This window comes from Chinchilla lanigera, unplaced genomic scaffold (assembly GCF_000276665.1).
Source record: "Chinchilla lanigera isolate Chin_1 unplaced genomic scaffold, ChiLan1.0 scaffold00038, whole genome shotgun sequence".
Taxonomy (NCBI): domain Eukaryota; kingdom Metazoa; phylum Chordata; class Mammalia; order Rodentia; family Chinchillidae; genus Chinchilla; species Chinchilla lanigera.
This window is the reverse complement of record NW_004955439.1, coordinates 9,475,296-9,490,461: the sequence shown is the minus strand read 5'-3', so window position 1 is coordinate 9,490,461 and position 15,166 is coordinate 9,475,296. Positions and strand designations below refer to the sequence as shown.

The following is a 15,166-nucleotide window of genomic DNA, read 5'->3' as shown; positions in this document are numbered from 1 at the left end:
GGAGACTGGACAAGAGCTAGCAAACAGCCTTGGAGCTGCGCTCCATCAGCAACATTACCATGTGCTCTAAATTCGCCCAGGCCTGGTTGAGCTCCCGCAGCGTGCTCAGGACGGAGCCAGACACTTCTTCTTTCTTGTTCTGAATCAGAGCAAGCCCATTCTGCTCGATTTTCTCTACTTCTTTCTCTTTTGCTTTAATCAAATCTTCAAGATCCTGAAAGATTTAAAAAATAATCATTTAAAATTGTTCTATTATAGAGCTCTGGAATTGAGCTATGATAGTTTTGGGTACTAAAAACCTACTGTGAATCCAATGATTACCATTCTCAAAAAAGGATCTCCACACAGTAATATTTCTTCCTACATCTAAATGCAAAAAAAAATAAGTCTTTCCTAATCTAGTGGAGAAATAACATAACTTAAAAAATGTAAAATCTGATTATCTACTAGAAAAAGAAATGGCATCATATAATCTTTTTTTTTAAAAAGTTACAAGGAAAAATATGTCAGAAATGGTAAAATGATTTTAAAAGTCCTATTACCATTTGGTATTTCAAAAGCTACCCAGCCTATCTGCTTGGAAGAAATATGATAGAGTAGTGTTTGAGGTCCGGAAATATTTCTGCTGCTATTGTGTTGCTTTGGATAAGTGAAAAATGTCCACTAGGTCTCAGTCTCTTCAGATGAGGAATCAGAAGGTTGAGAAAGAATTTCCATTACCTTCCCTTTCTTTCTAAAATACTATGATTATATGTGATTCCGAAAGGTTAGAGGTTTTTCTTTGACTCAAATCTTCATTTTCTTCAGGATGTGCATTTATAACTATCAGATGAAATGCTCAAGAAAGAAAAATAAGATGAGGAAAAGATCTCCCATATGACAGTCATAATCCAACAGATATATTTAATGCCATTTTAAAATATGAAGCTCCATAAAGCAGGCTGAGACAGATATGAACATTTAACGGATAAATATATGGAAGATCAAGTTATCCAAACCGGGTGAGGTCACAGAGCTAGTGAGGGCCAGAGGGGGCATAAAACCTAAGCACTTTCAACCTCCTGACTCCCGGACCCATGCAGGAGGTGAACTTGCTGAACCTAAACTGTGCAGAGGTGTAAATCCCACACTGAGAGTTAAAATTAGCCAAGTATTAAGAGGCAGTTATGTTCCTAGATTCAGATGCACTTTTGGAAGGAAAAATACTGCTGAAGGTCCTGGAGGTTAGAAGAGAGAAAGTCTCAAAAATACTTTTAAGTTTGGGTAAAGTCTCAATTATGCAAAAATGACTTCCACCCCTTTTCATGATCCACATATGTAAGGTGATACGGTGTCAGTGCTGAGTCTAGTATCTGCTATGTTAATTCCTTTTTTTTTTTTTTTTTTTTTTTTTTTTTAAGACAGGATCCCACTATGCAGCTCAGGCTGGCCTTGAGCTCACTTTGTAGCCTAGGCTGGCCTTGAATTTACAATGATCCTCCTGCCTCAGCCTCTTGAATGCCGGGATTACAGGCACGTGCTGCCACACCTGGCTTGCTATGTTAATTACAAATTGTATGCCTTTTATTCGTATCTTTCAACGCCTTCTGTTGTGGTTCAACTCTTATCTCTCTCTACCTCATTTATAAAATAAGGACAATAAAATATTTTCTGCTTACGTAAAGATATAAAGTTAGGTAAATGTACATTCAATTATCTTTGATCTGTCAAAAACTAACCAAATATAAGATATTATATTCAGCCACTTAGCAGTTTGCCATATTTATATTTCAGAGTAAATTTATCCTTTTTTCTCCTAAACAACCACTAAGCTATTTTTGTCTGGATGCAGTTAATTAGAAATTCAGGCATTTCCTTGAGCTCACTTTGCAGCTCAGGCTGGTCTCAAACTCACGAGGATCCTCCTGCCTCAGCCTCCCAAGTGCTGGGATTACAGGTGTGTGCCACCATACCTGGCCTATTCTCTCATTTCTACTTTATAATTCTGTCAATATTATCACTTCCTTGACAATTACTAGAGAAGGAATTAGTGATTACTGGAACTGTAGGTTCTTTATGTAATATAGAAAATATAATTAACATTACCTTTTACAAATTTTCTCATTACTATAAAAACAGACAGCCATACATCATATTCCTGATTTACATTTGATAAATAATATATAATGTATTTATTGCTATTTTGATGCACAATAAATAACCCTAAATAATCTTGTCAATATGATTCTAAGATTTACCTATTATAAAGTTAATTTTATCCTCATTTATCCATAGGTGTTAACTATTTTCAGTGAAAAATATTAAAAAGATACTCTTCTCTTTAATAATGTCCTGTACATGTATCCTTGCATAAGAGCAAAATCCAGGAAGGGACCAGAATTGAAATATACTTTTTGTAAAATAAAGGTGTGTTTTCCTTTCCTTTCAGTAATAATGAAAAGATTATTCTGCTTCTGATCAATGAAGGGAAAGGTCAACCTAACATTTTTGTTACAATAAATCATTCTCAACTTGGTTTAACTCATAAATATCAGTTTTTATGTTGCTTTAAATTAATAAATCACCTCTAAAAGACTGGACAAATATTCAAGTTTTTTTAAACAAAATTCAGCCTGAATCCAGTCGCTGATTTAAGTATGCTGGCTTGAATTTTACACTTTGGTCCAAAGGAACAACTTCTCAAAAATGACAATAAATTTTATCAAGGTTTGTGGTAATGCCAAATAGAACCTGCCAGTTAGGCCATTGTAATTTATGGTGTCAAAGTAATGGCGTGGTAACTTTCTTTCCATGACTTTGTTTCAAAGAAGTGACTTTTCATTTGAAATTGTAAAATGATATTAATATAGACTTCTTTAAATCACCATATAGGCTTTCTCTCTGAACAGTGCCTGAACTGATCCCCTGGGAGACTGAAGCTTAGGTCCTGGGAGTGGTGCAACTTGGCCAAACTTCTGTAATATTTTCCAGATAGTAATCTGTCTCTAATACACAGAAGACACACATAGGAAAAGAAACAAAGGGAAAGTGGCAAGAAAAGTGCATTAAAGAAAATTTAAAAATAGACAAGAAGAAAAGGAGAGAGAAAAGAAACAAAGAGAAGTTATATTATCGCAGTATTTCAGCCTTCCAATATCAAATCATCCCAATAATGAAACAATGAAATACTAACCTTGCTAATACTAACCTGAGAACTGCTCTTTACAACTAGTGGAAATCTTTAAAACAACAGAAACAGGCAGGCAAAATTGATCAGACAATTAAGCATTAACTGTTCCTTTCAATAAACCAATAGAAATTAGTAATACAATTATTTTAGCTATCTTGTAGATATTTTTTTTCCCTTCCTTCTTTCTTTCTTTTCTCCTTTCCCCCATCCCAGTTGGTTTTTCCTTTCGAGCAGTTTCTTTCCCTTTCACAATATCTATTGTATCTTTCAGATTTTATTTACTCTTTCAGGCTCTTACACGAGGGAGACAATACGATGCTTACACACGTGGACCTGACTTATTTCACTTATGAGTACAGACTCTAGTTGCATCCATTTACCTACAAAAGCCTCGAGTTTATCTTTCTTTATAGCTCAATAATGCTCCATTGTATAAAAATAACACATCTTTTTAATCTGGTACTCTGAGCAACTAATTTGAAGATAACAATATGCGATATAACAACCATTGTTAATTTCCTATCATCTTTTTTGAAATTCTGTATCATTTTATTGTTTTTTTAAAAATTCTCTTTAAAAGAAAAAAAGAAAACAATAGAAGATACGACTTTTCATCCTTACGAATAAATTTTTGACAATCTGGCTTATTTGTAGATGTTAGGATTTATGGCCTAAATTAAAACTACTACTGGCCCTTGGAAAATTGGAAATGTAATGAGACTAGCTGATGTACAGTTTTGGTCTTTAGGCTCTTATATATCCCTCTTCTGATGTGAAGCATTTTAAAAATGATTAATGCTCAGCATGGTGGCTCATGTCTATAATCCCAGCACTTTGGAGGCTGAAGCAGGTGGATTGCTGTGAACTTCAAGCCAGACTAAAATACATAGTGAGTTCAAGGCCAGCCTGAACTACATAGTGAGACCTGTCTCAAAAAAAAAATTATTTAAAAGCACTTTCCTATTGGATGTTTCTCTTTGCCATTTTTTGCATCTTTTTAACTATGATCCGTTAGCCAGGGGGCCCAGCCTTCAGAGCATGTTATTGTCCTTTTCCAAACCTTATGTCTCTGAGTGAGTGCTTAAATATAAGCTCTCTCATTATATGTGTCCCAAAAAGGAAATACACTGATTGGAGAGGAGATTTTTACTCAAGTCTTTTCTTTTTGAAATCTAAAATAGAAAACAAGATTTGGGGGAAGGAGCTTTTGCAGTATACAATATAAAAGAACAGTCATAGCTAATCTGCAACACAGTGAAAAGTATTGCACTTTTTAAAAATGATTTTTATTACAGCATTAACAGGAAGAGCTCACATTTGTTTTTTATATATATAAGGATATGTGAGGAAATTATGTGCTGCAAGGTCGCTGGAAAACATGGAATGCGATCATTCCACCCGAACCCTTGGCTCTCAGCTCTAAAGGGCTGAGCCCCCATGAGCTTCCCTATGGGACAGAACAGGAAGGAACACTGTCACCCAGGAAGTATTTACCCAAGAGTAGAACTGGAACCCAAGCAAGTCTCTGGAGCTCTCCACTTACGGGAAGCACAGAGCAGAGAAGCAGTGAAGTGACACTGTATGGAAAAGACCTGATAGGGCTGGTGCAGAATGTGAGATCAGCCCAGTTTCTGCAACAAGTTAGTTGTATCAGAAAATGTTACAGACTTAAGAACTCTAATGAGTTAATATAGTATGCAGACACTGTAATTTTATTTTGAATTTAAAGAATTTAAAAAAACAATTCAGGAAATGTGATTATGGCTTGAATGTGAGATAATACTAAATCATTATTAATTTTTGTGGTAATATTATGGTCACATAAGAAAATATCCATTTCAAAGATGTGTATTATAGTGTCTAGGGATAAAATGACATGACCTCTGGGATGTACTATGACACTTTTAAGAAAAGAGAGAAATCAGGTGAATGTATCTAAAATCTTATAGTTTTAAATCTCTGATGATTTAGTGATCAGTATGTAGGATTTACTGCATTTCTCTCTACTTATGAGTATGTTGAAAATTTGGCATAATTTCACTTTTTTTAATTTTAAAGATTAAAAAAACAAAAACAATACAGAAGTTCAAAACAAGATGATAGGAAATTAACAATAGTTGTTATTATATTGCATATTGTTATCTTCAAAGTAGTTGTTTAGATTACCAGATACAGGCATGCAAGATGATCAAACAATAGAAACACTAACTGTTCCTTTCAGTGAACTAATGGAAATTAGTAGCACAATTATCAGCTAAACTGGGTGGTACACGCATGTAATTGCAGCATTTGGGAGGCTGAGGCAAGGGGATCATTGCAAGTTCGAGGCCAGCCTGCGTACACAGTGAGTTCAAGGCTAGTGTGAACTATATATAGTGATACTCTGTCTCAAAAATAAATAAATAAATAAATAAATAAGTAAATAAATAAATAAAAGCAGCTGGAAAAAACACGTTGAGAAAAACCTGCTAGCCACATAATTTGTTATCAAGTGCAAGTTTTGAAAGTTCTTTGGCTCACAGCTCTGAGAACTCTTTGAGCTTATACATGAGATTGTGGGGCTGGGGATATAGCTCAGCAGCACAGTGCCTGCCTGGCAAGCACGAGGTTGTGAGTTCAATTTCCGGTAGCAGAAAAAAAACAAACAACAACAACAACAAAAAAAGAGATTGCGAAAGGGAAGTGTTTGTGAGCCTCCTGGGCCAGTTACCTGACAGTCTTTCAGTGCATTCTGAACGGAAACCTGGTCTCCAATCTGATGTTGTTGTTTCAATCTCTTTTCTTGGGTTTCAAACCAAGTTTTCAGGCACTGTACATTATTTTCATATTCTGACCAAGATTCCAATAAGCCTTCCAACAGCTGGATCTGAACAAATATAAGGAAATGAAATTTGCAATTTTATTTTAAAAGGCAATCAGTGGCAGGTGACTTGTTCTAGCCAGTGTTACCTCCCCAGTGAAGACTTCCTAAATTACAGTCCATGGTATATACAATCGGAGAAATTAATTTTATCAAGCATGAATCCATGACTGTAATTGGTAAACAAGAAAGAATTAAAACCAAGGCAAGAGAAATGAAGAGGTATCTTTAAAAACTTAAAAAAAAAAAAAAAAAAAACCCATGAAATATACAAAGAGAAAGTGAGGGGACTAAAGAAAATTTAGAGCCAAGCTTCAGCGGGATGACTAGTAGCCCTCTTGTGCCCCATGTAGCCACGCTGCATGTGAAGTGAGTCTTCCCAGCAGAATGTGCCTGCTCCAGGGCTTCTGGTAAAAATGGGCAGTAGTGGGACACCTGGCTTACCTTTTCAGTCACTAGACCTTGCAGGATTTGCCAACTTTTATTCATCGCTCCAAGCTGCTCAGCAAAATCGGTCTTATCACTCCGCTTACTTTCCACATCTTGACTGCTGATTTGTAGCACAGACTGGTTCACGAAATCAACTGTTAACTGCTTACAGTTGATGTCTATCTTAAAACCCTAAGGAAAGAGACGGGGGAAGTAAGAAAACAAGGTGGGGTGCAGAAACATCTTATCTTACCAGGAGTTGGAAAACCTTAGATCACCTTAATACCACTATTAGCATTTCTATGACTTTGTCCAAATGGGACAATTTGTGTTTATCCCCATGGACTACTGTTTTCAGAAGTCAAACATAGATATGTACACATTATATAAACACACATATGCATATATTTAGGCAGAAGATGCAGAACTGGTGCAATTATATTTATATGTCACCCATCATATATTTATGTCACCCATCATATAATGTTTATAATATTTATAAATTATAATATGTCTTTTTTCACTTCTATTACTTCTCAAATAACAAAGTTGTTCTCAACACTGGACAAGCTTTCTAGGGCTACAACGAGGGAGGCAGTTTTCCTGCTTCTGAATTCCTATCTGATCATCGTGTATGGAATATATATATCCCAAGACCTGAATTCCAGAAGTTGAGTTTTTGAGTTCTTTCAAATAAAATACCCTAACCACATGAAAAATTTAAAATATAGAGTATTAATTACCTTGTACTTCTGAAGGTATTTATGGATTGCTTTGTAACCTATGGCATTCTTTATATCCTCCTCATCCTTCTGAATAACACTTTCCATTAAAGAAATCCAACTCATGACTTCAGAAATGGCATGGCGGGAAGACAGCTTATCCATTTGGAGCTGGCCAAGTTAGAGACAGAGTAAGTCCCAGTATTCAATCCAAATCCAATTTCTGATCACATAAGAACACTACTGTAATTCTTACTAAAGTAGCAATAGAAATATTGTTTCTTAGTGACATATTTTAGATCTTAGAAGCTTGAAACACCAGGCAAACACTGAACAATACCAGTCATCTTATGTTCACTTGACATCTACTACTGTAAACGTTATATAAATATTAACTAATTAGTCAAAACACCAGCAAGAAGAAAATATTGTTCTTATTTTATAGCTAGTTTTATGATTTTTAAAAAACTAACCTACAAAACAGTCAACAGATGTATTTTATTAATTATCTTGTAAAAATCTCTGTGTATTATGACTCAGGAACGTTAAAAGGAAGAAGAAAACTACCACATTACAAGCTATCACTTTCTAGATTTTTTGGCACTCATATTTATTCCTAAGAGCAAAGCCAACTTCTTGAGTCTTTAACTGAAATATACTGACTTCTGAATTTTACTTAATATATCACACATTTATGAACATATATATCACGAGACTTGTAAGAATACAGGCAGTCATTTAAAATATTTATAGATCAACTCCTAACATGGTGCTGAAAGGGAGAGATGAACATAAGATATTTGTCCAGCTCTAGGAATGTACAACTGCTGATGAAGAGAGAGGGGGTGTGTACACTAAACACAGTTACCATACACGATAAACAGTGATGATAGGGAGAGAAAAATGATAAAACGATCTGGGATTGCAGGGGAGTGAGGCACAGTCCAGAGAAGAGGAGTATGTCACGCACTGAATAATAACGTTTCAGTTGTTGACATATATCATGGTTGTTGTTATATTCCCCGGCTGACATTGTAGATATCTTGGTTCACGTGAATATACTCTATGATGATGACAAAATGGCCAGAGACCTATTTCACAGAATGGATCCCTGTTGATAAATGCCGTATGACTGTACCTACATTTACTCAATTCCAGTTGTTCTCTTGTAGGTGAAACAATAGACCTTTTACCATAATATATCATGATTCTTTGTAGCTACTCACTTTATATAATTGCTCACATCATACCCATTAGAAAATTGTTTTACACAAAGCCAAAGATTCCAATGCATACACATATTAAAGCAGCTCTTGGAAGTAGTGCTATCTGAATAGGGCTCTGTAGAATGGTTCATTTTTACTATATAATACAATGTGAGGAAGAGAAGGCAAATTTCTGAGGGAGAGCTGCTTTAAATTTATGAGCAAAAGTAAGTTAATACAGTTTTATGTTTAATATGGTTTAAATTAGTTACTACCAACTAAACTAGTCCTCACTTCCATACCTGGTGGAGCTTTTCCTGGACAGCTGGAATATTTGCCAGGAGGTCCATCCACTGGCCATCAATGTGGGACAACTCAGAGCGTAGGGCAGCTGTGTCCACCTTCTTCAATCGAAGAAGCTGATTTCCAGTGCTCAGAACAGATGATTTCAGGGAAGATTTAGCATCCACTTCTTTAGAAAACTCCTAAAAGAAGCAGCACTATTCAAATTAGGATTATGTAGCCAGACCTTTCATTTGAGTATAGAGATCAACTTAATGCATAGGACAAGCTTCCTCAGTATCTTCAAGGAAGTGCTAGGCTGGGATCTCCAGAGGTGAGTGAAATCAGCACACTGTAGCACTCAAATGAAGGCCAACCATTACTTGAAAATTATTGGAAAGAGATCATGTTGAGCATAAGCAGAGGTGAGCCCTATCAGTGTGCATAAGAAATTCAGTGTCTGTCACAGTGATTCCCTATGGGTTATGCATTACTGGCCTAAAACCACAAAATCGAGTCAAATGCCTTAGATCATCAGACTTACCAGGAAAGCATTTAGATGATCACGGACCATTTCCAGTTCTTGTGGGACCGTTACAGATTGCTGAGTCCAAAATATTAGCCTGTCTTTTGCAGACTGTAACCAGTGAATTAGATCTGCAGATTCGCTTTGATATCTGTAAGTATATTAACGAATCAATTAAGTGAACACCCAACCCCTGTCTTCTGCTCAGTCATGCCAAGAGTTGTTTTTTTTTGTTTTTTTTTTTTTTTTTGGGTTTTCTTTTCCAGTACCGGGAATCGAACTCACAACCTTGCGCTTCTTAGGTTTAGAAGAAAACTGCACTAGGTTGGCCCTCTGAAACTGTCTCTTAATATTTACACCTTGACCAAGTCTGTGTCTGTTTCTGCTTTCCCATCTATAACTTGAAAGCAAACAAAAACAAGTACATTTCTCTTCCTTCACACTGATTCTTAGAAATAGTAGATGTTTATAAAAGCTCTTTGAAATAAGAGAGTACTTCATCACATAAAATCAACCATCCACCTCCTTCAAAAACTTCCCGTTGCCCTTGAGAAGTTCCCCTTAATCAACATTTTCTCTTCTTCCTCTACTTCTAAGGTTTTACTGACCACCTCGGTACAGTCATTAGGCAAAGAAGGGTGAACTCAAACAAAGGTAAGTTTCAGTGTGCAACTGTCTTCCTGCCCAGCTTAACTACATGTACACACAAAAATGTAAGCATACAACTGTGGACTTTCTGTTTGTCTTTATTTTCCAAATGTGTATATCTTTTCCAAGTCCGTTACCCAGTAGTCTCAATACACTGCAGCAATTATTAAAATATACAAGATAACCATGCTATTACCTGGTCCAGTGTTTCAATATTGTTTCCAGTCTGTGAAGTTCCTTAGACACTTTATTAGTGTTACTTAGCCAGCGCTCTCCAAGTTGGTTTAGTTGGCTTTCTAGATCTGAGCAGCTGACAGATATCAGAAGTCGTTTTCCATCATCTAATACTTGGTACAGCTTGGGCTGGTATTCATTGAGGCCGGATTTTAAATGCTAAAATGATTGACAATATGGGTTAAAAGTTTGAATAGTGTGTTCTTTGGCTTTGAGAATTGTAATTTTTTTCTGGCATCCACAATGTTCCCATCATCCATTATTCAAACATAAACTATTTACACTCGCACAACATTGAAGACTTGAAAATAGTTCATAATAGTTCCTCTCTGTCAGAGTATAGATGTTCTCCTTTTCATTTTGTTGGCAATATTTTTAGGTTTTAATTAATATTTAATTAAAACTGCTAAACTTAATTATTTCAAGAATAGTGTAATATACCAGCATAAATTCCAGAAAATGCTTTATGAAGACTTAGTGAAAATAATTGGAAAGATCTTAAAAAAGGGCTCTTATATAAAAAATATTTTTTTGTGCAGTTCTGGAGATCAAATCCAGGGCCTCATGCGTACTAGACAAGTGCTCTCCCACTGGCTACACTCCCAGCCCAAGACTTAAGAAAAACAGTGTTCTACTCTAAATAACACAACACAATCTATCTGTTTGTAACAATGTCCTTACTTTGAAGAGAAGTAAAAATAGGTAATACAACATTTTATCACAAGTTTATTTAGATTCTATTCATACTACTAGAAAGTTTTTAAAGGAAACATAGCCACTCCTAATACCAAGATGCCCTGGGGACCCTGACCTGGTAGAGGCTGGTCCGTTCGATGAGCCTGTCTTCACTCTCCTCCACCAGGCCCACACTCGGGATGCTGTTTTCCACCACTTCCAGCTGTCTGCTGAGCTCCTGCCGGTCCTCATCCAGATGGGACCAAGTCTAGAGGTGCAATGTTAGTCTGTGAGCTAAACAGTCCTCCTTAGGGAAGAACACTTCTGCTTGTGCACAAAATATGCTCTCGTCAGGGTCTATTTCAAGTAGTGTTGGGAATGTTTAGGTTGGGGTTTGCTTTGGGAAGGAAAAATGGCTTTAAAGCAAAGAATCAGATGGTGACCCTTAAAAACGTTGTGAATGGGTATTAGTACTGCAGCCTACCAGCTGTATGACAATGGCTAAGTGGCTGAACTTCATTTCTTTCGTAGAATATATATCTTTTTGTACTAAAGAAAAATTCCAAATCAGTTACTCCTAAATTCAGATGTTGTTTTACTTGAAACTGGAAAAGACTTTAAATATAAGTTTGAATATTTTCCAGTCATGTATAGCAAAGGTCAGCAGGTTTTGTTTTCCCATGTATATTTACTTTAATCTTCAGGAAGAGTGACAACTGGACATAATAGTAATGATCCATGTTTTTTCAAACCTAAGTACCTATTGCTATGCCCTGTTGGAGGCCTAGGGATCTGGCAGTGAATAAAACAGAATGCATGAGAAAAATAAAGGCATTCTAGTGAGGGGAGACAGGCAATACACAGTAAACTAGAAACTGGCAAGCAAAGAATAAATTTCATGGTTTCTAAAGAGTTCTTGAGCTATGGAGGAATTCAATTGTGCTGAGTAGGGAGTGAGGGAGTTCCCAGTGTGTGCTTGATGAAGTTGCAATTTAAATGATGTGGCCAGGAGGATGGCATTAAGAAATGTACATTTCAGCCAACGAAGCCAGACAGGTGTGGTGTAACTGCTGACTCTGCTACCAATTAATCATGTGCTATGGCAAGATACTGCTCCTGGATTCATTCTTATGCGAGAGATTCACAGCATATCCCACGGTGGGTGGATCCATATAAATGTAATATACCTAGTGGGAAGGCTGATGTATCACTAAACAGTAATTGTTACTACCAGGATTTGAAATATTACAACTTCTCTCCAATTGTGTCATACATTGGGGCATGCCATGTCTGGAGTTTGTGGAGTTACCTAACTATGATAATGTTGGTTCATGGAAGAAGACAGATATATAAAAGTGTAAATATGAGCTATAGGTAATCCACGTAAGGGTGGCCATGTCGGCGGGGTAGATAGGAAGGGCAAGAAAAGGGAGAGAAATGTAACCCCTGAAACTTTTGTGGGATAGAGGAGTAATGAAAAAGCTAGACCAGTTCAGGTCAACTGATTTAGTTATTGAATGAAAAAGAAGTGGACTGTTGTATTGTCTTGGTTACTTTTTTCTCGCTGCTGGGACAAAATACCTGACACCCAAAATTAAGGAAGGAAAGGTTTATTTCGCTTGCAGTTCATGAAAGTATCAGTCCGTACTTGGCAGATTACAAGGCAGAGTGGAACATGGCAGAGAGCTGCAGCTCATGGTGACAGACACAGCTAAGCTGCCAGCATACACCCGGGTGGAATGGGGGAGGAATGCCTCAAGCAGCCTCTTGCTCTCCCTTACTTATGCAAACTATCCACCCCAGGGTGGGTGTAGCTCTCACACCCACAATCATTTAACTCTAAAAGCCTGCCCCATGGTCGCATGAGGCTTTGGAGGGGACACACAGACATAAACCATATCATGTATCAACACGACCTCACATTTACAAAGGGGTCTATGGCCACTCTAATGAGCACCTGTTTGGTCTTCAAGGTCATATGCTTATGGGGAAGCTAAGCCCGGCTGGCTTTAGAGCAGAGGCCTACAAACTTTTTCCCAATTGAATGAGGATGAGATTTCACAGTATCCTCTAGTGACAGGCAGGATAACAAACTCAGACCTGTAACCAGGGTGAATGCCACAAGTGGATTCTGTGATCTGATCCCAGATTTTCTCATCTCCATCTAGTGTTCTTTGTCTTCTAATAAATGGATTCTTCATTGTCTGTTTTCAGAGTACAAAGACTTGGACCCGGGTATCTGTGCTCCGGTGACAGGTCTAGATCCTAGTGACAGATCTTGCAATAAGAGCACTTGCACTGGGTGCAAAGCCAGGGGCATATTTCACATTTTTCATGCTCTTAATTAGGCCTCTTTCAGCTTGAAATCACACCCTCATATCTCTTCATGTGCTGTCCGCAGTCAGTATCCTGGCTGACTTACAATATGGAACAGAGAATACTTAAATGGAAGGAGGAAATGATGAGTAGAATAAGGGACCACACAACCAGGGGGAGAGCACAGTCCTGAGCCAGGAGCACACACAGCCCCAAGGTCCCAGGAGGCAGAGCGTGTGATTAAATACATCCCTCCCGAGGGTCTGCTTCGCAGGGGAGGACGCTGCACTGCAGCCTCACCTCTAAGATGTACTCCAGCTCCACACCCTTCTTGTGTGCCCGCTTCAGCACAGCACATGCCTGAGCCATCAGGTCCGTATGGCACTGGGTTTCCTTCGGGACTGCAAAGCTGATGATCTTTCTGAAGAGCGTCTCTGTCAAGATCATATGAGATTCCAGGCCCTGAAAGTATTCCTGCCATTTTGCAGGTAGAAAGAGGTCAGCAACTCATTCATATAGACTTCAAGATAAAGACTGCTTCCCATGCACAAGCTGTTGGAGCTCAGTGATACAATGGTATCGTTTGGCTTCTACTCCTCTCTTGTCTTACTCAGGCACCTCACTGCCTGTACACGCTTCCTGCACAGACTATCACTCTGGGCCTTGAACGGACCTCTTCTCTCCCCATTTAGCCTACACACACAGCTGTGCTGCAGACATGATGTCCCCAAGACAAAGCTCTGCCTACGTGACCAGCTTCTAAAAAATCTCCTTGCCCTTAATATGTGTCCCTTGCACTCCGGCCCTCCTGACTTCCCTGACACGGTCTCAATAATCCCACTACACCAGTGGCAAACAGTTCCCATGTCCCCTCGCCAGCCCCTTCTTACACCCTTCTTCTCAAGATACTTGTGGGTGATACATTCCCTGACTTTCTTTCCTCTGTAGCTAGGCCCTAATTTCTGAACTTCTGAAGTGTCATGATTATTTTTCTTCCTGTCAAGAAGAGCCTAACTGGTATTAATAACTTAATTTTGTATTAAATACTTTTAATTGCCTGCAAATTTTATCTCAGTGCAACAGAACTGCAGGCCTTGCATGATCCTATACACATTTTTGAAATGTCACTTTTTACATATGATAGATCCTGGAGGATGGAGATAGGCCCTACTCCACTTCCTATGCCCAGCGCCAGGAACAACAGCCAATACTAACTGAGTGGGTACTATTTGCTGGGCACCCAAAGACTCCTTATCTGACTCACGTCATCCTTATCCCCACTCTGTCTCCCTGTGAGATAGGTAGTGTTACCTCTCATTTTATAAACAAGAACACACATCTGTGCACCTTGCCCATATTACACAGCTCAACAAGGCAGAGATGGGGCATGGATCTATGTGACAGGCTCTGTCTGTGCTTGAATCCCTATGGCAGGGCTATGTTTGTGCTTGCTAACAATACTGCAGCATAAGCTACATTCATCATTTTTAACAGACTATCATTTTATCTTCAGATTGGAAGAGACCTCAGAGATCATCTAGAACAATGTGCAATGAAAGCTGAAATTCCTTCTACAAACTCCACCTCCCTGACAGAACTGACCATGGCCAGAGGGATTTCTGTCCCATAGTAGCCTCCTTCTTCTTTGTCATCGTTCAGCTTTATTTCTTTGTCATCGCTACTCACTGATCCTAGCTTCCCTTCTAGGATGACTCAGAATGATCTTTTATTGCTCTGGTCAGATTTTAGAAAAGCCAGCTGTGGACTTTAAAGCAATGTGTATTAAGCCAATTGATAAGACTTTAATAAATCATAATATTTTGGACAAAAATCTCTGGAAAAAAGGGCAAGGAGGAAAAAGTCCTTCCCCCAAACCTATCATTATTAGCTACCAGACAGCTACATAATGGTAGAATGTATTGCCTCTCTATAATTCAGTGGTACTTTGCTTGTTTGTTTGTTTGTTTGTTTCCTGACAGGGGATTCCTATAGCCTGAGGGGCTTTCTGGACTGTTGGTAAACTTTCAATAGTCATTGCTAAAAATGTATGTGGGGCGTGTGTGTGTGTGTGTGTGTGTGTGTGTGTGTGTGTGTGTGTGT

General features: G+C 38.0%; 1 protein-coding gene across 3 annotated transcripts in view; it reads right to left on the bottom strand.

Annotated features, from left to right (window-relative positions):
• Nucleotides 1–15,166, bottom strand: part of Syne1 (spectrin repeat containing, nuclear envelope 1) — a gene marked incomplete in the record, with an annotated part of 442,886 nt that overhangs the window by 83,651 nt on the left and 344,069 nt on the right. For all 3 annotated transcript variants that reach the window (XM_013517312.1, XM_013517313.1, XM_013517314.1), the window contains 9 exon segments: nucleotides 59–214; nucleotides 5,880–6,035; nucleotides 6,474–6,650; nucleotides 7,202–7,351; nucleotides 8,688–8,870; nucleotides 9,212–9,344; nucleotides 10,038–10,234; nucleotides 10,887–11,018; nucleotides 13,367–13,540. In XM_013517312.1, the coding sequence (XP_013372766.1) occupies nucleotides 59–214; nucleotides 5,880–6,035; nucleotides 6,474–6,650; nucleotides 7,202–7,351; nucleotides 8,688–8,870; nucleotides 9,212–9,344; nucleotides 10,038–10,234; nucleotides 10,887–11,018; nucleotides 13,367–13,540 (1,458 nt within the window).